At 35.0% G+C, this 25,597-nt stretch overlaps 2 protein-coding genes and 1 pseudogene across 2 annotated transcripts; 1 reads left to right on the top strand and 2 right to left on the bottom strand.

The window, feature by feature from the left end:
* Nucleotides 1-254: 254 nt before the first annotated feature.
* On the bottom strand, nt 255-2,238 carry LOC143536247 (aquaporin TIP4-1-like). Its single transcript, XM_077030281.1, has 2 exons — nt 1,976-2,238; nt 255-725 (listed from the first exon to the last, which is right to left on the bottom strand). Exons 1-2 carry the CDS (start codon nt 2,171-2,173, stop codon nt 348-350), a joined length of 576 nt encoding a protein of 191 aa, XP_076886396.1. The 5' UTR covers nt 2,174-2,238; the 3' UTR covers nt 255-347.
* Nucleotides 2,239-18,070: 15,832 nt separating this feature from the next.
* On the top strand, nt 18,071-22,021 carry LOC143536245 (carotenoid 9,10(9',10')-cleavage dioxygenase 1-like). The gene is made up of 11 exons (XM_077030280.1): nt 18,071-18,339; nt 18,434-18,574; nt 18,749-18,851; nt 18,942-19,201; nt 19,344-19,523; nt 19,619-19,697; nt 20,595-20,676; nt 20,752-20,814; nt 20,897-21,035; nt 21,204-21,714; nt 21,805-22,021. Exons 1-11 carry the CDS (start codon nt 18,232-18,234, stop codon nt 21,912-21,914), a joined length of 1,776 nt encoding a protein of 591 aa, XP_076886395.1. The 5' UTR covers nt 18,071-18,231; the 3' UTR covers nt 21,915-22,021.
* A 1,118-nt stretch (nt 22,022-23,139) lies between these two features.
* LOC143536260 (secreted RxLR effector protein 161 pseudogene) lies at nt 23,140-23,685 on the bottom strand (annotated as a pseudogene).
* Nucleotides 23,686-25,597: the final 1,912 nt, after the last annotated feature.

The following is a 25,597-nucleotide window of genomic DNA, read 5'->3' as shown; positions in this document are numbered from 1 at the left end:
ATTTTTTAAATATATATTTTGAGTATTTATGTCAAAAAATAAAAATCTTTGGGTTAAATAGACCGTGCTCGTGTCAACCAACGAATGCTCATGTCATGTGCAGGTTCACATGTCTGACATGATTTTTTGGGCTACATCTATTTGGTCACCTCTTGTCATATATTCTTTTTATGCATTGATCAAATATGTTTGGATTGATTACCACTATTTCTAGTAATATGCATATATCTATATAAAATCACAATAATGAGATGTGACAATCAAGATACACTTATTTATTTGGTAGCATGCCAAGCCATAAAAAAGAGTAATGAAATTACAAGTTAAAACAACCATAAAAACATTCCTTAATAAGCTTCCTCATCTCTTGCAAGGGGAACATGGGTCTTAACAATGAAGAAGTTCTCATAGATAAGCCCAGCAAGCCCACCACCAATTAGTGGCTCAACCCAGTAAACCCAATGGTCAGTCCAATCACCAGCCACCAAAGCAGGCCCAAAAGACCTTGCTGGGTTCATGGATGCACCAGAGAAAGGCCCTCCAGCCATGATGTTGGCACCAACTACAAGCCCAGTTAGAAGTGGGCCTAGCCCTTCAAGAAAGCCCTTCTTGGGGTCCACAAGAGTAGCATAGACTGTGAAGAGTAAGGAGAAAGTCAACACAATCTCCATTATAACACCTTTTAGAGAATCCATCCCAGCTGCCAGTGTGTGCACTGGTGTTGTCTGAAAATTACCAAATACAGGGTAATTTATAAGTTTTACAGTATAATGTACAACAATTAGCAACATAGAAGCTGTGTGTTGCGGTGCTTGAAATATTTTTGGTTTTAATGTACTCGCTATGGTAAACCAAAGAGAAAACCTAAAATCGTTGATGTAATATAACCAAAAGGGTATTGAAATGTTTTCTTTTCTTTGTTTTTATAAATTTGTAACGTTCAAACACACACTACCAAACCAGCACGCTGTGACAAGTAAGGAAAACAAGATAAAACATAAAAAAAATATAACGTGTTCGGCTAATTATTTGGTTATATGTATATTTAAGTTAATTGTTGAAAAAGAATTAAAATAATGAATACAAATATAATGTGAGCGACACTCAAGTAACAAAGAATAATTATATAAAAAAAATTCAGAAAGTCAGAATATGAGTGGTATTAAAGTAATTTAGAACACACTTTTCATCTAGGAAAACACTTTTACCCTTAACTTTGATCGGTTTACTAGGTCGTAAATTATATTCTTAGAATGGAGCCAATTATTTACCAAAAGAGCTAGTCGTCTTTTGGTATCTAGGTGTTTGTGAATATGGAGTCCATTTCAAATTATGAGCGTTCAAGTCTTATTGTAAACAAAAATTGTGTAATTTCGCTTAGGTGCACTTACAGACCTAAGATTATTTGCTTTTTTTTTTTTAAAGAATACATGTGATGAATTGTGTTACACTTCGTATATTACATAAAATCTAGAATAAGTTACTTAATTAACATTAAGACATATTGTTCGGGATCCTTTGATCCTACTTAAACCTACCATTGCTTAAGTGGTGAAGTCCACGGATCTCGTGAGTTTAAGAACATATAAAATGAGTGTAGGTTATATCTGATTCAGGTTATAGGTATGTTTTGGTTTAGGTTATATCTTAATAACGTTTATAGAACATTTATGCATCAATAGTTTATTTTATTAAAATAATCTTTTAACTTATCTCTTAATCATTAAAAGAAGACTATGAAGTATTAATAGGTAGTCTCTTAATAACTATTAAAAGCTATCAAACAACCTCTTAGTTTAACTATTTATGGCAGATGTAGTAGTTAGGATGTAACTTTTAACCCTTAAAATTAATAAGATAAAAAACAAATAGATAATATTTTTATTTCAATAGAAACTATTTATGTTATAATAATGTGGCAATTTTATGAAATTATTAAGTTATTTGTTTTAAAGGTTTCTTTGTCAAAAATTACCAATCCACCGGTGAGATAACTTAGGAGAGCACAAGCTGCAACAGAAGCAAGCAACTGATCAATCCAGTAAAAAAGAGATCGGATCACGGTGATATGACCACCGGCACATAACCCAATGGTGACAGCCGGATTCAAATGACCACCGGAGATTCTAAAACCAGCCGATATCATCACCGCTACCACAAATGCATGAGCCATTGCAACGAAAAATAGTCCAACCACCTCATTTCCAACCAACTTTTCTAATAATATCAACAAACAATGGGAGTTAGAAACTTAAAACATTTGATATTATTAATAATAATATGATTAAACGAAATTATGATTTGGAAGTTAGTTCACCGGTGGTCATGGCAGATCCGACACCAGCAAGATGAAGAAAAAGGTGACTATAAACTCGACAACAAGGGCTTGGATGCAGTCGGGTTTGGTGATCTCATCGATGGAGCCGATTGCGATCTTAGCCATCGTTGAAGTTAGTTTGGTGTACGAATTCAAGGTACGTTGCTAGTGTCCAATTTATAGGACATAAATAATGCATGGTGGAATGCACTATGTGAGATGAAAGTATGATTCCATTGTATTTTACTTAAAGAGTTGGCACATCGTGGTAACATCATGACGTGGCCACACATGGGGGTCCTATGAATAATTGTTCACCCATTGACTTTAAAGAATAAAAAATGTTTAGCCAATAGGGGATCTATAGACCAGGTAATCATGGTTTTGGAATTCATGTGATTCGTGAGTGGTGACTATCATGGTTAGTGTAATCCATTGACTTTAAGAATAATTAAAAAAATATTTAGACAACTAATAGATTTTAGTGATATTGCTTTTTGTGTTACAATATGTTTAAATTTTAACATAAAATAACAAATCTGAATACGGGTCGAATAAGATGAAGATTGAATATAAATTACAGTATTTTTTTAGCTTGAGTTGAAAATTGTTATTCAATTCTTACACATATGCTAGAAATATAATTCGCTACACATTGTGTAGTGTGATCTATGAATCGGGTATGCATTGATCTTATGTCAGGGGATTTGACAGTGAGACCAAGTTTTTCTGTTAATCTTTGTTGCTTGATGACATACATTCAAATGAGTGCTTATTTCAGATGAAGGGGACATCATATTGGAGTATCTGACCCATGAGAAACATTCTAAATAAGCTATCTTTGTTAGCTAAAAAAAGATGTGAAGTGAGCATTTGATGTCCCCTATCTTGTTGTATGAGGCCGGGAACTTTTTGCTTCTTTTATTATGTTTTATATTTCACTATCTTATGTGTGTTTATTCTTCTGTTTTAAATATTTTAATTTGATGAATTTGTTATTTGGTTACCAAACACATTCGATACTGGCCGAATTCACGTTGACCTGCCGCCACAATTCCAAGTTTATCAACACCGTGGTTTTATCCGTCATATAAATATCGTTTTAAATATGTTTATTATTGTTAGTATTATAAGCTATATGATGACTACCACTATTATAGGGGTCTACTAAGTTACTTTCGGGTTTAGTGTCAGTATCATAACGTACCTAGCTGATACCGATCAAATTCGTGTCATTTTGATTATAAGTTGTACAATTTCTGTTACCGTTTTAGACGTTTACAGACTTATCCGATTGATTTAGTCTCGGTGTTGTGACGAATTTAACCAATACCGACCGAGTTTACATTGTTGCGCCGCCGCAATGCGGCGTGTATTACCCAGTTCTTAATTAATCTTTGTTGTTTGACAACACATATTCAAATGGAAGCCGAATTTCTGGTGTAGGCTAGGGAACACCATATTGGAATATCTAACCCATGGGATATATCTTAAATATGCTATCTTGGTAGTTAAGAAAAGATGTAGAGTGAGTATTTGGTGTCCTCTATCTTGTTTCAACTGGACATGCTTAGAAAGATAATGGAGAAATCCATAATATTCATTTTAAACTCGGTGTAAGAAACCTTACATACGCCACCATTATACGTAATGTCAGTATGTCACACACGCTAACACTCAACTACATGTATTTGAGTATGAAACTAATTGTATTCATATCCATGTTGCATCCTTTGACGGAATGGTCCGTGTCCTAGGTCTTTTATGCTTTTTTTTTTCCATATCAACCTAGAAAAAAAATGAAAAGGACGTGAAAACACATACATATCTATTAGAATATAATTTTGAAATTGGCATACATTATGTGTTGCTCGAGCAAGTGAGCAAACATGCCATGATTGGCTAAAGCATTACTAATTAGAGGTGTACAAAAAACCTGAACCCGGAACCGGACCCGAAAAAAAAAACTCGGAACCGGTTTTTCTAAAACCCGGGTATTTAATACCCGAACCCGACCCTACCCGTAGGGTACGGATAGGGTATGACTTTCAATGTTGAAACCCGAACCCGAACCCGTACCCGATCTAAACCCGATAATACCCGAAACCCGGTTCTAGGTATACCTGAAACCCGAAACCCGATTTAAACTATACCCGAAACCCGGTTCTAGTTATACCCGAAACCCGGGTTTTTTGCATACCCGAACCGGATTCTTTGCATGCTAGGATATTACTGTTTGTGCACATGTTTTTGTGTGGCTGTCCACAGATCTATAGTCGTTCTCCAACGAATCTTTTTTGAAGCACGTATATGATATAAATACTTGTTTAGAGCAACACCTTTTGATATACCAAACAACAACTGAAAACACATTAAATATATGTTTTTTGTATCATTATTTAGTTGTTATGTATGTTTGAATGAACTTTGAAGTTAATTTGTATGCAAAAAAATGGAGTTAGGATAAAAAAATGAAGCAAACCTGTTAATTGAAGAAAACTGTAGAAAATGGGTTTTTTTTAATACTCGGAAAATAGGGTATTCAAAACCCATAAAACGGGTTTTTTTCAATACCCAAAATTAGGGTCTTCAAGTACCTGGGTATTGAAGACCCGGTTCAATACCCTACCCGAACCCGGTACACAGGGTATGGTTTTTCAAGCCAATACCAGACCTGAACCCGACCCGATTATTGTTAATACCCGATTTTTCAATACCTGATCATACCTGAACCCGGTTTCATACCCGAACCCGGTTTTTCATAATACCCGATTTGTGCACCTCTATTACTAATGTGTTGTTATATTTGGCGTAGCCATTAATCTTCTAATTTAAAGTTGAGTTTAAGGCTTAAGCTTATAAAAATATGAAACTGTACTTTATGGATCAACGGATTACCAGTTAATAATCGTTCATGAACACCAATACATCCATATGTTTGGCTGTTTGCCTATGTATACGCTAGCTATTTCTCACGGGGAATAATATTTTGCTATATTTCGAACTTAAACCATCCGTACTCGGGCGTTTCCCCACAGCGTTTTGGCCTAAAATGTCGGGGAACACTGCCCCCTTGCGTTTGGTGTTTTGGGGCCAAATGTTTCCTACACAACGCTGAACAATTGCACCATTCTAAAAAATTAGCCGTTAGACAACTAAATTGTGAGCAGTGGTGGTGGTTGACAATGTGGTGTGGCAGCGATGGTGGTTGAATTCCAACGATGGTGTTATGGTGAGGCACGGCGTTGTTGCTGTTGTAGTCAATGGTCGGCCACAGTCCGCCGATAACATTTTGCTATTGAGTCGATATTTAAAATAAGTCATCTCGTTAAAAATATACTAATAACACTATTATATACTCCCTCCGTCCCTTTGAATATGTCATATTTTGAATTTTCAAAGTCTTTATTTATAAACTTTGACCTTAAATAATTTTGTTTGCGTTAGATAACACTTAATGAAAGTTATATGATTTGAGTATGTTTTAAAAAATGTTTTTATTCGTATAATTTTTATCAAGTTTTATATAACACAAAAAATATATAATTAAGGTCAAAGTTTACAAATAAAGACTTTGAAAATTCAAAATATGACATATTCAAAGGGACGGTGGGAGTATTTGTATTCTATACTACTAACAGGTATTGCAAAATATTTTCATCAGAACGTTAATTATATCACGGTGGCAGAAGATGTGTTCGAACTAACGTTTTATATTTAAACGTTGCATCTTTCATATTTATTTTAAACTACTGTTTGGGATTTGTTTATTAAAAATATTAGAAATGCAAAACGGAAAATAAATTGAGTAATGATTGTCGGAGAGTTTTTGTAAGAGTTTTGACTACACCATTTTTTGTAAAACTCTGAAAAACTGACTGGACGTTATGTGACGTAAAACACTTCTATATGTAGAGTTTTGACTATGCATATTTTTTTAGTAGTTTAGTGTTGATCACATTATGATATGTTTAATATTCTAGGCGTGCCACATTTTCAAAAGTCAAATCAAAGCAACATTTATAAGTCATGTTTGAAAAAGTTAGAAAGCAACATTTATAAGTCATGTTTAAAAAAGTTAGAAAAACAATGGCGTACATTTCAACACGTTATGCATAAGTTATATCAACATAATTATTAAAGTAGTCGATCGGATGTTGTCACAGAAAATAACATGAACGTAAATAGTTTAACCTTAGAAAAGTGACTTGTAGTTTTCGTCATCAACACCATGGTTAGTACAACCCAACTTTAAACGTACTTTTAATTAAAGTGCCATGTATTTTCATTTTTATTTCATAAAGATATAACATTTTGTTCTACTTTAAAAATTAAAGTTACAGAAGATATTTATTCCCCTTATTTTAAAAGCTGATGAAAAACTATTAATAGTTATTTATAGAAACTTCAAAATATTGTAAATTTTAGAATATTGGTTTTTAATAGTTACAAGTCTCAACTCAAATCATTTTGTCAGGAACACTCCCAACTTTCGTTTTGTTATCCACCACTCTTAACTTTCATCTTATTTTCTTTTATAACTCCGTTAGTTTTGTTTTTGCTAATTTGGATTATTTTTACACATGTGGCATGCTTTTGTGGAAAATAACTATTATTATTTTTATATAAAAAACCCCAATTACATATACCACCACATCCTTCCCTGTCGAATACAGACTCAACTAGCCGGAAAAGCTTGAAACATGAGCAACGAAACCCTGGCCGTCATTGCACCTCATTATTAGCGTTTCCCGATGAACGAGCATGCATGTGAGATCTCGTCGGAATCCCTCACCGGAATAGCGAGGTTCACCGGAAAACTTAACAAGCTGCGGGAGTTGCATTTCAGTACATCGGGATGCTTCAAAACCGACTCAATGCTTCTATAGTAACCGCCGGCGAGGAGAGTCGTTTGAACTTCCGAGCCGCCACCGACTCCTTTACCGGAGCATCATTACAACCGACATCCGCTTCATTACAACCGAGGGTCCGCCGGCGTTGGTTTACAATACAACAACACTGGGTTTCATTTCCTTGATCACGTGATGGATATTAGTATGTGACAAATTGTTGTTTGAGGTGGTAGGAGAAGTGGGTGGTGTGGAGGGTGGAGTCTGGTGGTAGTAATGGAGTTAGGGTTTTTTAAAAAGAAGATAATGAGATGATGTAGTGTGTGGGACCAATAATTTTTATTATTATTTTATTAAAAAATGTCACGTCAGCGATAAAACCAAAGGAGTTATGCTCCGTTAGTTAGGGAGTGATAGAAGAAAACAATGTGAAAGTTAGGAGTGATGGAAAATAAATCAAAAGTTGGGAGTGTTTCCGATCAAATGATAAACGTTAAGAGTATTAAAAACCAATATTTCTAAATTTTATGAGCTAAAGATGGCAATCATTATTATAAACAAACATAAAATAAAGAAAAATTCATAAATCCTTGACATAATGCAAAAAAACATGGTTGTGTCACTTGACACTTAATTAGCCTATCTTTGTGTTACTTGACACTTCAAGATTCAAAAGAAAACTATATCTCAATCCACATTGTTTCAATGAGAAATCAAGAAGAAAGCCCACATTTTTAAAAGACAAGGTAGTGTATCAAACTTATCATTTGTCGGTGCATAAACCATTGTGTACAACTATTCAGTTTTAAAATTATTTAATGTTATCCCAATTGATGTCTTCCGGTTCTTTTTGCCATTTCAAAACCTATTTGTGAACAACTAATCGTTTTTTTTTTAATTTTTGCCAGTTGGACATCAGATATGGTTCAATTTCTAAACACTGATTTTATCTCAAATGAGTTAAAATGTCAAATAAGTTATTTGTAACAAAAATCTAAATGATGCGCTATTTATTTTTAAATGAAATGACTAGAAAAATGTTATTGCAGCCAACCTGACCCACCAATTTCGGAACTTATTAATAATGACGTGCTTTGGCCTAGATAAAGAATACTAAAGGTGACTATATAAAACCGATCTTAAATAATGTTTTCTCATTGATTAAACCACTTTGTAGGATGTGAATTTTTTAACGAACTTTTGGGACATGTTTTCCAAATTTTAGTTTTTAATATGCATTCGATAAGAATTTTGTCTAAAGTACCATTTCAAAAGCATACGTGCCAAATACAATTTATTTTTCTAATAACTTGATTACATAACTCGAATCAATTCATTCAAATATAAACGAGTCGAAATTGCCACAATATAGAATAAATCATTTTGAGTTGCCAACTGAGTATACAGATTTTATGTTTATATAGTTATATGTTTTTTATTGACTACATGTTTTTAAATTACCAAGTGACCATACTGACTTTATTCTTTTATAACAAATAAAAACATTGTTGTGGCACTTGACACCTAATTCAATTATCTTTGTCTTGGCACCTTAAGGGCCAAAATAAAACTATACCACATTGCCTTAGCCAGAAATCAAAGAGGAAGCCAAATGAGTATTTATATGTATTTTGTACATTTCGATATTTTACATCTGTTGTTAATAACACAAAGATAAAAATAAAGACATAAAAAATATGTAGAGATAGATACGATAAAGTTACAAATAAAACTATAAATGTTGTATCTATAAAGTTTTTAGAGAATTAGGAATTTCCAACATGTATATATATTTCTCTCATATTGTTTAATATGTAATTTAACATAAAATATAATACATATTTATATAAATAGTTTATCACATTTTTTGTATTTCATATAATGTCGTCGTTTGAATAAATTTATTTATTCGAAACACGGGTACGCAAACTAGTCATTAACATATACAAAAGAATATGTGGTCTAGCCGTATCAAAGTATGTAAAATGGTGTACCTCAATGTTGAGAGATTGAATCCTAATATCCTATTATGGACGATAATATGGATTTAGATTTATGATTAACGTTAGCCACTAAACACTATTAACATGTAATAATAGATATAATCATAGAAATGTAATGAAATTCTGAGCCGAATTAACATATATGACTAGAGGTGCTAAAAAACCCGAACCCTGAACCGGATCTGAAAAAAACCCAAAACCAACTTTTGTTATACCCGGGTTTTTATTATTCGAACCCGTACCTGACCCTACCCGCAGGGTACAAATGTGGTATGTATGTTAGTAACAAACCCCGTACCAAAAATCGGACCTGATTCGTACCCGTAATACCCAAAAGCCATAATCGGGTTTTTTCAATACATGAAACCGGGTTTTTCAAATACCCGATCTATACCCGAAATTACCCGATAAATACCTGAAAATTACACGAAAAATACTTTAAAAAGTGGAGCTCCTTAAAAAACCCGATATATACCCGGAAAAACCCAAAAATAGGGTATTCAAGTACCCGGTTATAGAATACGTGGCTATATACACAACTTGATCCGGATGCATAGAGTATGGTTTTTAGAGACAATACTTGGACCCGACCCCCGATTTTCCAATACCCGGTCATACCTAATTTAAGGATGAAATAACATGCTTTAAGTGTTTTATATTGTGTGTTTTACTTGTTTATATGTATCGAACACAAGTACTTTGATTGGTTTTATGTTTACAGGGGACCGGGACATAAAAGAGCTTAAAGGAGCAAATTTGGAGCATTCATGATGGAGTGGAAATGAAAGTAATGATATATTCTATGATAGAGAATTGAAATACGAATACGTGGCCGCAAACGGGGAGGAAAACGGAGTTGAAATGAAGATTTTATGAAGAAAACAGTGTTTTTGATGCTCTAGCCGCCGTAAGGCTGTGGCCAGAGGCCGTAGGCTACGCCTAGGCCGTAAGCTACGGTGGCCAGGCCGTAGGCTACGGCCAGGTCTGATGGAAAATCGTTTTTTCTTGTTTTTCTTTCATATTTAAGCTCAATTAAACCCTAAATCAATTATGATTCATACCCTGGCATCCTTGGGTGATTTTGGGGTCATTCTCCACCATCCTAACACCTACCATTCACCACAATCATCCATGTTCTCATCATCTCAACCAAGAATCAAGATTTCCAAGATGCTTATGCTAGGCTAAAGCTTCTGTGACCATCTCCGGGTGTAGGGTTGTGTTTGTGGTTAGAATTTTTGGTATTTTGTACCTTAATATTGGATTTGTATTTGGTTAATCATTCAGTTAGTTGAATCTTTACGTTCGTTTGGGTTCTTATACATTTTTTCGTAATTGAATGCTTAAGATTGTATCAGTTAATTGGTTTGAGGTCATCAACATTTAGGATTGAGTTCTTATCGTGTTTGACCTGTTTATCATTAACCATAACATTGATTTCATTCATCAATACCTAAAACTGGTAATCAATTAGATTATTATTCAGTTGTGCTAATTGTTCGGATTAAATTTTTGATAATCAGCAGACCAAATATTTAGTCTTTTGCTTATTAATTCAAACAAAGAGATTTCCAAATAGGTTTAATTACGAAAGTAATTGGGAAAAGATCCAATACAATAATACCTTAACGTACATTACGTACGCGAATCCCGTTTTTCACAAAGCGATCCATGAAATCACATAACAGCATCTCAGAATCGTTAATACATATCCAGTTAATTATTGGTTCACCGAAAAAAAAAGTTTTGGATGGTTAATCGATCAATTTTTCACTTTTTTTCACGAAAACCGTTTTTGAGCGTTTCTTGAGCGTTTTATGAGCGTTTAGGGTTTGTGTGAGTGTTTTAGTATTTTTGCCCCACCAAGATGGTTTTCACCCTCATGTGATCCAGCAAGTTATGCCCCACAACGATGGTTTTCACCCTTCCTAGGTACCGTGGTACGTCCACGCATAACACAACGACTATCACACACAATCACATTAGACATAATGTATACACAAACACAAACTTGAATCGATGACTAGTTGGTGATAATAATCAATGTCAACTGTACTAAAAAGTCCTAACATGTATTCACACATCGTATCATGGCAAATCAACCAAACATTCATCATACAACTTAACTTATGATCACTTAGTCACGAGACAGATTATAGCATCTACAAACTGATTTTATTCACTAAGAAAAGAGTAAGTATAAATTCTACAAACTTTACCACAGTAGAATATATGAATTAGGTTTCTCAAAAAAATTTTATTATATTTTTATCATGCATCCAAAACTCACAATAATTCAACCATTATAGATATGTACCAACAATTCAGCAGATTGCACAACAAACACTTGTTTAATAGTTCTATCAACTCATTAATCCAAATTGTGTAAGACCAACTGGGTTGTCTTCAAAACTCATAAAACTAATTTTAAGAACTAGAACCAACCCGTTTGGTTTTGTCATTAGGGATTTATGGTGTCGGAAAGATATACCAGAATATAACTCCCCGAATCAGCTTTGACTAGTGTTTTTGTAAAATCATAAAAACTATTCAAAACTCGTTCAAAATTACAAACTTTACCTTTCTGGAAACTAGACTCATAGTACTATATCCTAGAATCAACAATCGTTCAAAAATCATCGTTTAACATCAAGTTACATACCAATAAATAAACAAAAACGAATCTGTCAGCAAACTGTTGTCATCAAAACTCAAACCCTAACATATTTATGACATTTCTAGGGTTCTAATTCATCAATTAACCTTTTAGAGATGAAAGAAGATGTACTAAGCTTTAATTACAAGTGAAATACATACATTTTTAGTGATGAAAAAGATGTATTAAGCTTCAATTACAAGAAATAACACTTAAAATTGAACATCTCCAAACTTGGTTCTTAGGGTTCTTCACACTCAACACGAATCCTGAAAAAGTCGAGATAGAATTGATGGAAACCGACACCACACGTGAATTCCTCTCGCAAAAATAATAAGATTAGAGCCCGAAATCAAAGGATTGGTTAAGAATTGAGTGAGTTAGAGAATTAAGGATGAAGAATTATGGTGGGTGTAGAGAGATGAAGAAGAATAAGAAGGAATGAAAAGAAAGGAAAAAAAAGGTAGGTTAAATATGTGGTCAAATTAGATTTAAGAATGGCAGGGTAATTCAGAATTTTTTGAAGAAAAGAGGGGGTGAATTTAATTTGAAATTTTGAGGGAAGTAAAATTAATAGGAACTAAATATAATAATTATTTTTTTATTTTTAATAATTAAAATAAAATGTTGTTAGTGTAAATATATATATATATATATATATATATATATATATATATATATAGGGTTAGTTTCATTTAAGAACTTTAAAAAAGTTAAGAACTCTTAGAAACTCTACACAACCAAACATTTTTTTAATTTTTTTATATATATTAACATTATTTAAGAGTAGTTTTATCATGTTTTATATAAAACTTTTTTATTACATATATAAATAACAAGTTTACATATGTGTAAAATTTATGTACTAACAAATTTACATAGCTGTAAAACAAAACATAGATATGTATAAAAATTAATTCTCAAAATTGTAATCGTAAATATAGATATAAACAATGATAAAGCTACACTCAACTAACATTAACATACAAAATTTTTTATAAAAAACGTTAGTTTTCAAGAGTTCTTTCAAGTTCTTAAATAATTTAACAGCTCTGTAATGATATTCATCATATATATATATATATATATATATATATATATATATAACAACTAATTGAACCTTAAATAATATAAGAAATTGTATTTTAAATATAAAAACATATAAAAAAATACAAGTGATATTTATAGTTGCTCTAAAAGAGTTGTATAAGAGTGTAGTAATTAGTGTTAACGCCCAATAAAACATACGTTCATTAGTGGGTCATACTAGTTCTTGATCGGGGTTAGTGTCCCATTATAGCATCTATCATGTCACAGTTGCTCTAAAAGAGTTGTATAGGAGTGTCATTAGTCTGGTTAGGTGCTAACGCCTTAAACACACCATACTTTCGTCTGTAGGCCTTATTTGGCTATCATTAGTCATAGTTAGATGTTAGTGTCCATTGGTTACGTCATAGTTGCTTTAATAAGTATGTATTGGACTGTCATTAGTCATAGTTAGATGTTAACGCCCAAAACATGTCATACATTCATCAATGGGCCTTGATTGGTATTAGTGGCCATTATAGCATCTATCATGTCCCCGTTGCTACAAGAGGGTTGTATATGAGTGTAGTGAGCCATAGGCATGTGTCAACGCCCAATAACATGTCATACTTTTATTAATGGGTATATTGGGCATTGATTGTTGTTAATGGCCATATGGTCTCTATCATGTCATAGTTACGTTAACAGGTTGTATAGAAGTGTAGTGAGTCATAGTTGGCCGTCATACTTTGCATTATTGGGCTGTCTTGGGCCTTGATTGTTGTTAGTGACCCATTGTAGTCTCTATCATGTCATAGTTGCTCTAAAAGGGTTAAATATGAGTTTAGTGAGTCATAGTTTTGTTAACGCCCAATAATATGTCATACTTTCATCAATGGGCCTTATTGGACCTTAACTGGTGTTTGTGGCCCATTATAGCCTTTATCACATCATAGTTGCTCTAAGAAGGTTGTATAGGAATGTCATTAGTCATAGTTAGATGTTAATGGCCAATAACATGTGATAATTTCATCAATAGGTCTTACTGGGCCTTTTTGGTGTTAGTGGCCCATTATAGACTTTTTCATGTCATAGTCGCTCTAATGGGCCATATTAGGGTTTGGAATCTCTTAGTGGCCTATTATGGCATGTGATATGTAACATTAGATATTTAACGGTTATATCGTGTTATAGGGAGTCATATTAGACCATAATAGACAAAAACAAGTCATACATGTCCTAATGGACCATATTGGGCCTTAAAATCTCTAATGGCTCATTATGCATATAATTTTAAATTGTTTCTTAAGATGTACAACTTTCCTAACCCGTCGATATGCATTAAACATAGAGGTGGCAAATGGGTTGGGTCGAAACGTGTTATGGGTCGAAACGGGTCAAGGTCGGAACGAGACAATTAAAAAGGGGTTGTTATGGTTCGGGTCGGAACGGGCCAGCGTCAAAAGGTTCAGGTCATAACGGGTCCGAGTCAAAATGGGTCAAGGTCGGAACATATCAAAACGGTTTTCGGGTCGTTTTTTTAACAAGGATAACGGAGGAAATGCTATAGTTTTTTTACTTTTTCTGTTTTTTATTTATATTTTGACTTATGATTTTTTTATTATTATTTTTGAATATATTTTTAAATTGTTTCCTAAGAGGTACAACTCGCCTAACCAAAAAAGTCAATCCCTCAAATATACTCCCTTGAATGCAATAAATTTTATGGTTCATTCAGCTCTATGAGTCCACTTCTTTCAAGCTTGAGCTCCAAATTCATTGTCAAAACTGATCCAAACCTTTTGGATGCTCCCTGTGTCATGTTTGACAATGTAATGTTTGACTAGGAAAAGTAAACCATGACCAGGAGCTCAAATAACCTTAAAAATACCAAAAAAAACTTGTAATTAACAATTTCTTTACAGCCTAGTTCAACTGAATAACCATATCTAAATATGCAATACATTTCAACTTGAAATCAATTTCGACATGTTAGTAGTTGAGTGGGTTCCCAAACTACCTTTTGACTATCAAAAGATCAAATATATAATTTGAACCAAGTGTTCTTGCTATGCCAATACTAAATGCAATTGGATATCAAATATGAAAATTTTCAACATAACGGGAAAGCACATAACCAAACAATAAATCAATAATCGAAAATTGTTACATGGTGCATAAATACCAAAAAACTCAAACTGTGAACGAAATTACTCGATGCTCAGATCTCCACCATGGCTACAATATAGGCTGCCACGCCAATTAGTAGTATGTTATCATAGCCTATACTGAAGATTTAAACGATGACCCGAGAAGAACATAACACAACCCATCATCATAGCCTGTTAACTTTTAAGAGTCAAAACAACTGAAACATATAAAAGCTATGGAGGCTCAGATTAGTGTAGGATCATCATCATAACCTTTTATATAACAATACCATACTCTAATCATCATCAGTCACATTCTCACCTACGTTGGTTGTACGTAATGCACGTGTAAGCCAAAAAATACAACGAAATAAGTACAAAGTAACAATAAAATCTTGAGTAACACCCATACTTGAAAAAAGGCTCAACCTAATCCTAGCTGCAACAAAAATTGCCACGCCAAACCTCGAATAATCATCACAGCCCTGAACCAATTTATCAGACAAATTACCCCCGATTTGTGTTTTGAAGGCCTGCCAACGCCATAGACGGCCATGCTTTTCACCCATTAGAAATTTATCACAATTCTGGTGAACAAAACCACAAAGAAATCGTTTTAGATTCAGGGTTCAGACAATTAGAATCTGATCATAGACCCAGTGAATGAAACCAGAAACAGTTGCCCTAAAAATAGAAATGACCGATGGTCGAAACCATTGGTCTCCGCCATCGCCGTTCCAAAATGAAACCCGACAACAGTCAAGGCGTCGATGTCGCATAGGGTTTCCAAAGTGGAACCTGGCAACCGAAAAATCAGAGTTGTAAGCGGTCATCCTCTAACTTCATCCACCACCACACTGCCTCCATAAACAACCGCATGTAACTAGAATAAATCGATCATATCAGTGGTATAAGGGGTAAAACATATATATATATAGAGAGAGAGAGAGAGAGATGTGAAAAGATGTGGATGAAGAAGAGGAGTCATTAACTGTCTTGAGGAATCAACCGTGATGGAGGAGTATATCTGGATGGCTGTGGCGGTGTAAAGAGGTGAGGCTAAGTACCACATACAAAGCATACTGTATCACCGACCCCCAAAATTGTTATTATATAAATTGTGACTATTAATTATTTTAGTCATATATATAATTAAATTCGCTATCATCATTTACATGTTTTAGCTATACATAAAATCTTTAACCGTGACCATAAAATACTTATAGTTAATTGTTATAAACATTAATATATGGTCACAGAAGTAATATATGTGGTCATATGTATTAACTTTTAGCTACTCATAAAAACTTATAAGTGACTAACAAACAATGCCCTATGGTCACATAAACTCGTAAGTGTAACCATATGTATTAGCTTATAGCCACATATCAAATAATTAAAGTGTGACCATTAACTACCAATAGTCACACGCTTTCTTTTGCTGTCATCGTTAACTTTTAGACACACATAAAACTTATAAGTGATTAACAGAGAATACTCTATGGTCATATAAACCCGTAAGTATGACCTTATGTTTTAGCTTTTAGCCACATCATTATAAAACTACTGTGAGCGTAGATCATATTTGGCCACACTTTAATGTAAATGTCACAATTTTTTTTTGGAAGTGTGACTAAAGATTTCAAACAACTGTGTTTTTTGTCACACAAATCGAATATGTGTGGCTTAAGGTTTCCAGCAAGTGTATTTTTTGTCGCACGAATCAAATATTGTGGCTAAAGGTTCTAACATATGTGTTTTTAGTCACACGAATAAAAAATGTGTGACGAAAACTATGATTAATGACCTTTAGCCACACATTTAAACCGAAATGTAGCAAATCATCCAGACCATATGTTTGGCTGAAAGCCTATTTTCACGTAGTGTTGAGGAGAAACAATTAGTGGCCGATGCTAATTCCGTAAGAAACAAAAGAACAAGTTGCGGATATTTTTACAAAGGTATCAAGTGGTGGACCACTTTGTTGTTTACGTGAAATGTTTGGAGTCACCCAATTTGAATTACAGGTGGATGTTGAATATAATGCAAACGACTTGAGAGTTGACGAAGATTTTTGAAGCTACGAAGTTCATTATAACTAATTAAGCTTATCTAGAATATAAGTTTTTCTTTTATCTTGTATTTAAGTTAATCAAGTAGTAGTGTTTGTTCCTAGTTTATGTATAAAGTCCTAGTTGGTTTATGATTTAGTTTTCTCTTTTGTATTTAATTATTATTTTTACTCAGTTCTATAATGAAAAGGTCAAATCATTTTATTTTTTTTTGCATATGGTATTCTCACTACGGATGGACGTGGTGGAGGGCGGACGGGGAGGTCGGATGAGGCGGTGTTGTGGAGCTCAAGTCCGACGACTTGATCCGTAGATGCACACAGTTGGGCGGACGAAGGGGGTGAACCACCACTCTTATGTTGTTTGCGAATGTTTGTCGTTTGATGCTATAAAAGAAATAAGTATTTTCGAGTAAAATTTGGAATATGATGTGACAATTTATAGACGACTAGTGGTTGGATGCTCTAATATTACTTCCCTTAGAAATTATAACTTGCTGTTTTGTTATTTATTGATTCATGTGTTAGTTAATTATGAAACCACATTTACAATTTTGTTATTTTATTGATCCATGTATCAATTCATTATCGAACATGTCATTTAAAACGCTTTTTAATTAGAAATCATGATACGAATCTAAAAATCAGAATTCAAACGATGCCATTTTTGTTGCTTTGTGGAGGTCTTACAGATTAATTCAAACGATGCCATTTGTGTTGCTTTGTGGAGGTCTTACAGATTAAATTATCTGTATGTCTTTTCACATGTTTAATTATTGAAAGTGAAGATAAGAATTTTAATATAGTACTAAATTATTGAAGAACCTTTGTGTGGAGGTCCTGCTTGGTTTTATCATTATTGCCAACTCATATAAAACAAATTAAAATTTTGTTTTTACGTTAAATAAGGCACCTCATTCCGGTTTTGTATAAAACAGGTATCGAACTATCGATAATTCTTATAACATAATTACTTAATCCCATTTTAGAGTATTTTTTTAAGCAATATTAAATTACAAGTGTTATTTCTAGCTAGTATCGAATATCGATAAGACTCGACCATTTTTAACCCATTCATTCAATAAGTTTTGGAGATCCATAAACATCACAATTATCAAACAAATATAATAACTCCCAAGAACTCAAGAATAGTCAGTTATGGTTGCTTGCAGTATCAAAGCAATTCAAGTGAATTGTTGTGCTCAAAGGCCTTCTTCAATCACTAAATTTGAACAATTCAAGAACCAACTCTTATCATCTTTTCAGGTTATAATCTCTCTTCCTTAATACTCTTGATTTCGCAATCGAGCATTAATGTTAACACCAACGTTAACACGATTCGAATTACATGGATCGACAGCCATTCATCCGTGACTTGCAGAGACTTCACATAAAGTTATTAGTTCCTCATGCCATCATCAAGAAAACATCAATAGAATTAGTCCACACTTTTACGGACTCGGTGTTCCAGTTTACCGATCATGAGTCATTCCCATCTCAGGTAAATACTCTTCAACAACGTATGGAAACATGTACAACCGTTTACGGGATAGCAGGGTATTGGCAGGGTGCCATGAGTTTTCCAGTATCGGGTTCTCATGGTTAAAAAGAAAAACATGTACGCTTACGAGCTAAAAATTAATCATCTTACCGAGTGGTTTTATTATGTGCACAGAGTAACTTTGGTCCGGTGGAAGAGGTAGGAGAAGCTATATATATTAGTGATGTGCAAGGAACAATCCCAAGTGATTTTCCAGAGGGTGTTTACATAAGAAATGGTATGTGCATAATTAGATATCTTTTCTTGTTTTTTGTTTCATCTTGTCTAGTTGTTTATAATTAATTGATATTTAACTTCATATTTGAAGGCCCTAATCCTCTTTTTGGAGGGTTTAAATCAACAAATTCAATATTTGGGAGATCAAGTCATATATGGGTAGAAGGAGAAGGAATGCTTCATGCTTTGTATTTCAAGAAAGGAAGGGATGGTAAGTGGAGTGTTTCTTATAACAATAAGCATGTCGAAACCGAAACATTAAAGATGGAGAAACAAAGAAACACACTCTCTTTTCTTCCAGCCATTGAAGGCGATTCTCCGGCTATTCTATCAGCTTATTTGCTCAACTTTGTATGTTCTTGATCCAAATTTACATCACAATGTAATGTACTGTAGATTATTAGAAAGAATATATTAGTTAAGAGTTTATTGATATATTAGTTAGATCTATAAGATTATAAACTTTCTAAAGATAATATTTTGATGAATCCAGATGAGATTTGGGACAGTCAACAAACTTCTGAGCAATACCAGTATTTTTGAGCATTCGGGCAAGTTTTATGCGGCTGCTGAGAATCATTTGCCTCAAGAGATCGACATCCAAACACTAAACATGCTAGGAAGCTGGGATGTCAATGGATCTTGGAAGCGGCCATTTACAGCACACCCAAAGGTAAAATTTAATCAAGGTAAAAAAATTTATATATAAAGTGTGGTTGTCATTCATGGTGTGATGGCTTAAACTACATGTTATATATGTTCCTGTAGAAAGCTCCAGGTTCTGGGGAGCTCGTAATGATGGGAGTAAATGCAACGAAACCTTTCTTTGAGATAGGAATAACATCAGGTACTTAATTTCGTTTCTTTTCGGTTATAGTAGAGATGACAATTTTGTCTCATTTAATTACTTTTGAGTATGAAGTTCTCACTTGCTGAAACATAACCTCCCAAATAACTTGTGACCGGTTCAACATTCAACCGCTAAAACTAAATCAAACCCGATAGCTTCTTTGTAATCTGAATGTAACTTACCCTCAGTAATGCTTTTTGAAATAATGCCCGCCTTTTGCTCTTTTGGACTCACAAACTCTATTGCTATTAGCATCTTCTTCACATTTTTGGGTGAAGTGGAACTACATGTTGATGTGTTCGTTTCTTTCCTAGAACATCGGGTTCTTCATCAATGTGATTACAAAAGTCTTGTCATCATATTAACTAGTCTAGAAATAGGTCATACTTGTGATTGGGAGAACTCCAAAAGAAGGCCCTGTAGCTTTTCTAGAAAAAGGTCTTTTAGTCTTGTTCCATCCTTAAATTAAATACAACGTATGTGCTTACCTGGAGTTTCCCTTTGTGAGTTCTAAGAGTCGGGATCCTTTTGTAACTTCTTGCACATCGAGATAGACCATCTTAACCTTAAACCTGAAACCTTAGCATGGATCACACAACCAAATACTTTAAAGGATTTGAGGTTTGGTTTCTTATCGACTCCAAGCTTCATAAGTTGTGCTATCAACTAGAGTGTCCGTCAAAAGACATGTTGGTTGGCATGTTTTTACTAGAGTTTTGTGAACTTGATTAGGGGACGTTACTACATCAAAAGGAAACATGTCATTATGTTCATCCCACGTAGGTCCAAACACGTGTCATTTCATTCAAACATGTTTGATCCATTTTGTCACTCTAGTTTCTAGTTTTATTTTATATTTGTTTTTAAGAGTTTAATGTGTGTATATATATGCAGATGATGGAAGAACACTAGTTCATAAAGCAGACTTAAAGTTCAAAAGATGTAGCCTTTGCCATGATATTGGTGTTACAATGAGGTAAAGTTCAAGACCAGACATTGATTGCAACTTTTAGTTTCAGTGTGTTTGATTCAGGAATTATTCATGACACAGATACAATGTTATACTCGATTTCCCATTAACGATAGACGTACAAAGACTAGCAAATGGTGGCCCGTAAGCATTTTTCTGCTTTTTTTTTTGGTAAAATATATAGATTATGATCTCTTATCTGCTAGATTTTGCTTACAATTTACAGATTGATAAAATATGAAAAATCGGGGTATGCAAGGATTGGAGTGATGCCACGTTACGGCGATGCAGATAGCGTTAGATGGTTCCAAGTAGAACCATGCTGTGTGTTTCACATCATCAATACTTTTGAGGACGGCGATGAGGTTAGCGATAGCCAATTTTCTATACCTCATTTTATTACAAATTAGTATCTAAATTCTTATGATTACAAATAACACGATTACTTAAAACACATCCAGACACGGTTTGAGTAGAGTTATAACAATCAAGAGAAAAATGAGCATTAACTTAAATTATTCCTACATAAACAGGTAATCTTGTGGGCATTTAGAGCAAGAGACTCAATTATACCGGGACCTGATCTCGGATTGAACAAGTTCGAGTGGTTTTCAAGCCGTTTCAAGAACGAATGTGACACAAATTTTGATTCAGATGAATCATTCTTCTCACAAGCATATGAATGGAGATTAAACATGAAAACCGGAGAAGTGAAAGAACGATTCCTGACAGGAAAATCACATTCAATGGATTTTCCAATGATCAATGAAAACTTTACCGGCCTTAAAAACATATACGGGTATGCCCAAACTGTTGATTTGGATGCAAGCTCATATTCCGGCATTTTTAAATGTGGAGGGCTTGCGAAGCTGTATTTGGGAGATTCGAAACAACGAGATTATGTGAAAACTGAGTACCATAAACTCCCAAACAACACATTCTGCACAGGTGCCACGTTTGTGGCAAAACCCGGTGGTACAGAAGAAGATGATGGTTGGGTGATCGCATTTGTACATGATGAACAATTGGATATATCTCGGGTATGCTTATATATTCGGTTTATTACCTATTTTTTTCTAAACTGAAATAGCTTTGATTGATCCATGATTAATGATCTCAAATTGGGTTTTACAGGTATCATAGTAGATGCAAAGAATTTTACAAGTGAGCCAGTTGCGGTTATTGCATTGCCAAGTCGAGTGCCGTATGGTTTTCATGGAGCTTTCATGTCAATAATCTTGTAATAGTTGGCTTAGTTGCTGGTAAATATTTACTAATGGTTACACACGGCATGCAGTACGCTTTATTAGGCTATCCGTAGTGGGTCAATTAAAAGGGGCGAAGAGGGCGATTTTGGAGAGGAACACCGCCCCGCGATAATATGGACGATAAAAGGGGGGGGGGGTGGTATTTGTCGCCTGCGAGGTTTGTAAAATATTATTATTTTATTGTTGTGTGTGTGTGATATATAAATTTATATGTATATGGGGCTACAACACCATTACACCTATAAAACAAAAACCCACAATTTTCTAATTGGGCGTCACATGTCACAAAACGCCTCATTTTGTAGCCCCTTCAGTACACATAGCCTTAGAGTTGTTATGTCTCTTGGGTTCTTGTATTCATTACAGTATATATTTATTGTGCCTATTGGCTTCTTAGTATATATAATAATATATAAAATTCCATACATTATGTTTCTAGTTTCTATTGTAATTTACTAATGGGTGGTGTTCCATTGACAAAGAAAAAACCTTTAAACATCTAGGTTTGGGAGGGAAGGTCTCACATGCAGAAGGATTAAAAAGAAACTCGTCTACAGAAAACAAAAAAAAAATAAGAATCTTTTATATTTTATAAATTTAAAAAAGATACACTACCTTTCTCTTCTTTTTTAATCAACATATATTGATCGCTCGAACTGACTTCAAACATAATTATAGTGATCAAATCAGCAACGGAGCGAATTGAACCATCGATTCACAGGTATGAATCAGTTTCTCAAAGAACAAACAAGTTGGATAACTCCCAAATTATATTGATCAAGAAAACTTACTCAAAAACTTGATTACATCAGTTTATATAATCCTAACCAATCCTAGCTAGGCTCAAACTCCTTATTAGATACAAACACAAACTCATCTATATCTAAACATTATATTTGAGATAAACCTGGATTCTAATTCACCAAACTTGTAAACCAAAGGAATTAACCCAACCCGGTCACCGAACTTGTAACAGGTCGGGAATTAGTTAACTGGCCAACATTCACCCCCCTAATTCCTGACTCGAATTAGTGAGGTCTTCAACTCCAAGAAGCTTTCGCATCTCCACGAACTTAATCTTCCCGAGTGCTTTAGTTAAGATATCGGCTCGTTGTTCTTTCCCGCTTATGTGTTGAACCACAATCTCTTCTCGATCAACACATTCTCGAATAAAATGATACCGGGATTTTATATGTTTGGTTCAACCATGAAACACGGGATTTTTCATGAGGGCTATAGCCGAAGTGTTATCAACCCTCAACACCACCTTGTGTAATTCCTTCCCGGTTATCTCGCTAACCAAATCTCTAAGCCACACAGCTTGGCACGCGGCTGCACTTGCCGCCATATATTCTGCCTCACATGATGATAACGCCACAGTACCTTGTTTTTGTGAACACCATGTGATCTGTGAAAGCCCGAGATAAAATACATGACCCGTTGTACTCCGCCCGTCATCCTCATCAATGTTATGAATACTATCCGAATACCCGTTTAGCACCCCCTTATCCCGACAATATTTGATTCCATAACCCGTTGTTGCTTTCACGTACCTTAGAATCTGTTTGATTGCATTAGCATGGGACACCTTAGGAGCTTGCATGTATCGGCTAACTACCCCGACCGAATATGCGAGATCAGGTCGGGTTTGAAGTAGGTACCGGAGACAACCAACCAGCTTTTGGTACTCAGTTGGATCTACATCATCCTCGTCTTCGGCTTTCGATAACCTCAGGTTCGGGTCCATCGGAACATAGGCCTTCTTACAGTTTTCTATCACGACCTATTTTAGGATTTTCCAAGCATAAGCTTCTTGTTTAACCCGAATTCCGTCTTTGTCTTGGGAAACTTCGATCCCGAGATAATAGTTTAGCAAACCGAGATCACTCATCTCAAATTGGTTCTTCATCTCTTCTTTAAACCTTTTAATTTAAGCCACGTTCGATTCAGTTACAGTTAGATCGTCCACATATACACCGATAATTATGATCTCGTTACCGGTATATCTCGTGTAAACGGCTTGTTCTTGAATGCATCTTTCATACCCGAGTTTCTTTAACGTTCCGTCAAGCTTGAGATTCCAAGCCCGAGGTGCTTGTCGGAGTCCGTACAAGGCTTTCGTGAGACGGTAAACTTTGTCTTCTTTTCCTTTCTTTACGTAACCCTCCGGTTGAGACACGAATACGATTTCATTCAAGTTCCTGTGTAAAAACGCTGATTTAACGTCGAGGTGATGAACTTGCCATTTTTCTTGCGCGGCTAAGGCGAGTAGGACTCGTACAGTTTCGAGTCGAGCCACCGGTGCGAATGCTTCATCATAATCAACTCCGTATTGTTGTACGTAACCTTTAGCTACGAGCCTCGCTTTATATTTAATAATTTTCCCAGCCGCGTCTCGTTTTAACTTATAAACCCATTTGAGCCCGATTGATTTATGACCCTTAGGTAGGTCCGTTAAAGTCCACGTACCATTTTTTTCAATAGATTCCAACTTGACCTCCATTGCCTTAAACCAATATTTGTTATCTTTTGCTTCTGAGTAGTTCTTCGGTTCGTCCTCGGCGAGCAACATTAAAGCTTCTTCCAACTCTTCTTGTTCCCGGTTAACCCCATCATTTATTACGAAGTCCTTGAATCTTCGTGGTACCGTATGGGTCCGGGCTGATCGTCGGAGTGGTGTTACGGGCTGGTCAACAGACTCGGTTTCAGTCAGTTGACCTGTAAGCGAGCCCGTGTCATTTTCTACTGAGTTCGTTGGCTGGATCGACACAGTTTGGGCCTGCTGCCCAGTTTGGGGCTGTTCACTTTGGGCCTGCTGCCCGGTAGTGACTGGATCATTCTCGGTCGAGAAATCAGCCCCAACTTCAATTATGAACTCGTTCGAGATGGTCTCGGTTGATGATCTCATCCATACCAACTCCTTTTCTAATCAAAAGTTACCCTTCTTGAGACATGAATTTTCTTCTTAACCGGGTCGAACATTCGGTAAGCTTTCGATCCAGGTTCTGACCCAAAATAGACCATGGGTCAGCTCCTATCATCCAACTTTTTCATGTTTACTTTAGGTTCGATTGCAAAACCCACACACCCGAAAACTTTTAGATGATTGATATTTGGCTTTCTCCCAAGCAACGCTTCATAAGGTGTTTTCGAATCAACGGCTTTTGTCGGAACCCGGTTAAGGATGTAAACACTATGTATTGCCGCCTCTCCCCAATATTCTTGAGGAACCTTCATCGATTTAATAAACACCGGACAGTCCCGATTACGGTTCGGTTTCGCCTTTCAACAACCCCGTTTTGTTGAGGAGAATACGGGGCAGTCAATTGTCTTTGTAGGGCTTGTTTTTCACACCAATCATTTAACTCGATCGATGTAAATTCACCCCCACGATCAGTTTGTAGCGTTCCTACCTTGAGGCCCATGTCAGTTTCGACCGCGTTCTTGAAACGTTTAAAGAACCCGAATGCTTGGTCCTTTGATTTTAATAAATAACACCACATGTATCGTGAACAATCATCCACAAGCAAAAAAATATAGCGATTTCCAGCTGGGGTGCTTGGTGTTATCGGCCCGCACAAATCCCCGTGAAGCAGTTTGAGCGGTTTTGAAGCCCGAAAAGAAGCTTGATCCGGGTATGGAGTCTGAGCCTGTTTTCC

This window comes from Bidens hawaiensis, unplaced genomic scaffold (genome assembly GCF_021521415.1).
Source record: "Bidens hawaiensis isolate Kalapana, Puna unplaced genomic scaffold, B.hawaiensis_p1.1 tig00010770_1, whole genome shotgun sequence".
Taxonomy (NCBI): Eukaryota; Viridiplantae; Streptophyta; class Magnoliopsida; order Asterales; family Asteraceae; genus Bidens; species Bidens hawaiensis.
The sequence above is the reverse complement of the archived record's forward strand: the minus strand, read 5'-3'. Positions and strand labels throughout refer to the sequence as shown.

Bases quoted from the DNA above. Each gene is read 5' to 3' on its own strand.
- LOC143536247 (XM_077030281.1), bottom strand. From the start codon at position 2,173: ATGGCTCATGCATTTGTGGTAGCGGTGATGATATCGGCTGGTTTTAGA. The intron at 726-1,975 runs GTAATTTTTGAC...GGTAATTTTCAG, and splicing joins GTTATCTCACCGGTGGATTG to ACAACACCAGTGCACACACT.
- LOC143536245 (XM_077030280.1), top strand. From the start codon at position 18,232: ATGGTTGCTTGCAGTATCAAAGCAATTCAAGTGAATTGTTGTGCTCAA. The intron at 18,575-18,748 runs GTAAATACTCTT...TTATGTGCACAG, and splicing joins ATGAGTCATTCCCATCTCAG to AGTAACTTTGGTCCGGTGGA. The intron at 19,524-19,618 runs GTAAAATTTAAT...ATGTTCCTGTAG, and splicing joins CATTTACAGCACACCCAAAG to AAAGCTCCAGGTTCTGGGGA.